The 1,848-nt window shown below is 58.8% G+C and overlaps 1 protein-coding gene across 1 annotated transcript in view; it reads right to left on the minus strand.

The window, feature by feature from the left end:
• LOC125482401 (ankyrin-1-like) overlaps window positions 1-1,848 on the minus strand; it is a gene marked incomplete at its 3' end in the record, with an annotated part of 7,205 nt that overhangs the window by 3,772 nt on the left and 1,585 nt on the right. The window contains exon 3 of the mRNA XM_048594472.1: window positions 454-665. Within this exon, the coding sequence (XP_048450429.1) occupies window positions 454-665 (212 nt within the window). The remainder of the gene's footprint in view (window positions 1-453; window positions 666-1,848) is intronic.

Below are 1,848 nucleotides of genomic sequence, written 5' to 3' on the forward strand. Positions count from 1 at the left end.
TCCCAGTGGGGAATGGGAGCGGGGCTTTCTGTTCCCAGTGGGGAATGGGAGCGGGGCTTTCTGTTCCCAGTGGGGAATGGGAGCGGGACATTCTGTTCCCATTGGGAATGTGAGCGGGGCTTTCTGTTCCCAGTGGGGAATGGGAGCAGGGCTTTCTGTTCCCAGTGGGGAATGTGAACGGGACATTCTGTTCCCAGTGGGGAATGTGAGCGGGGCGTTCTGTTCCCAGTGGGGAATGGGAGCGGGATTTTCTGTTCCCAGTGGGGAATGGGAGCGGGACTTTCTGTTCCCAGTGGGGAATGAGAGTGGGGCTCTCTGTTCCCAGTGGGGAATGGGAGCGGGGCTCTCTGTTCCCAGTGGGGAATGGGAGCGGGATTCTCACTCGCTGCTCTCAATAATCACCATTACCATAGAACAAGGGGCACTGTCCCTCTCCCCCAACAACAACATTACCTGGACACCGAGGCGCACTCTCTTGATGACAGCCGAGATGGGGAAGATGGTCTGCACTTTCGGGACAAGCGTGCTGTGAACAACACCTCCCTCCGGGCCGATCCACGCAATGTCCTGTTTGATCCGGGACACCACGGCAAAGTAGAGTGGGAAGTCCATGGAAATAATACGGCATATCCGCTTTCTCTCCAGCTCCTCGCAGCTGTCCAGGTCTGTGTGAATATAAAGCTCAGTCATTACAAACAGCAACCGAACGCACCGCTTTCCCGTACTGCGTCCCCGCACCGCATCCCCACACAATGTACCCGCACCGCGTCCCTGCACCGTGTACCCGCACCGCTTCCCCGCACCATGTACCCACACCGCAACCCTGCACCGCGTCCCCGCACCGTGTACCCGCACTGCGTCCCCGCACCGCGTCCCCGCACCGTGTACCCACACCGCGTCCCCGCAACGCGTCCCCGCACCGCTTCCTCACACCGTTACCCCGCACCGCGTCCCCGCACCGTGTACCCGCACCGCGTCCCCACAACGCATGCCTGCACCACGTCCCCGGACCGTGTACCCGCACCATGTACTTGCACCGCATCCCTGCACCATTGCCCCCCACAACGTGTACCCACACTGTGTACCCAAACCGCTGCAGCATCCCACACCGCATACCCACACCGCTGCAGCATCCCACACTGCTACAGCCTCACACACCGCGTACCCACACTGCGAAAGCCTCACACACCGCGTACACACACCGCGACAGCCTCACACACCATGTACCCACACCGCTATAGCCTCACACACCGCTACAGCCTCTCACACCGCGTACCCACACCGCGAAAGCCTCACACACTGTGTACCCATACCGCGACAGCCTCACACACAGGATATGTATGAGCACTGCCAGCCCCGCTGACATCCACATGGTACACTCTGCAGTCAAGGCAAGCCTTTCAGTTCGAGGGGCAGTTAGGGATAGGGACTGGATACAGCAACACACATCTCCCATGGAGGGGCAATTAATTTACCCCAGGGACAGGATGCCCCCAGGGCAATTTGAGGATGTACATTTGGTTGAATGAATATAGACAGCGGTGAGCTGGTGACAGCTGTAGACTGATTGTTTTAAGCAGTTCTCCCATGTGCTCGCCAGAGGGTGACCGTCTCTGGCCTGTTTGTGACTCCAGTCCCACAGCAACAGCTCTGGCTGACTCGGAGTCACTGTCCTAAGGAGGTAGGGGGTACTTCAAGCTTCCTGACCCTTCCCCTCATGGTAAGAGGGGAGTGCAGGAGAATGGGGTGAGCACACTTTTTGTGGGGTTATGCCAATGCAGACTAGATGGGCTGAAGGGCCTTTTCTGCACTGTTCGAGTCTCTGGATCCCACTGCAGCTGGCAGGGC

The sequence above is a fragment of the Rhincodon typus genome, unplaced genomic scaffold (genome assembly GCF_021869965.1).
Source record: "Rhincodon typus isolate 14 unplaced genomic scaffold, sRhiTyp1.1 hic_rhity00009856, whole genome shotgun sequence".
NCBI classification, from domain to species: Eukaryota; Metazoa; Chordata; class Chondrichthyes; order Orectolobiformes; family Rhincodontidae; genus Rhincodon; species Rhincodon typus.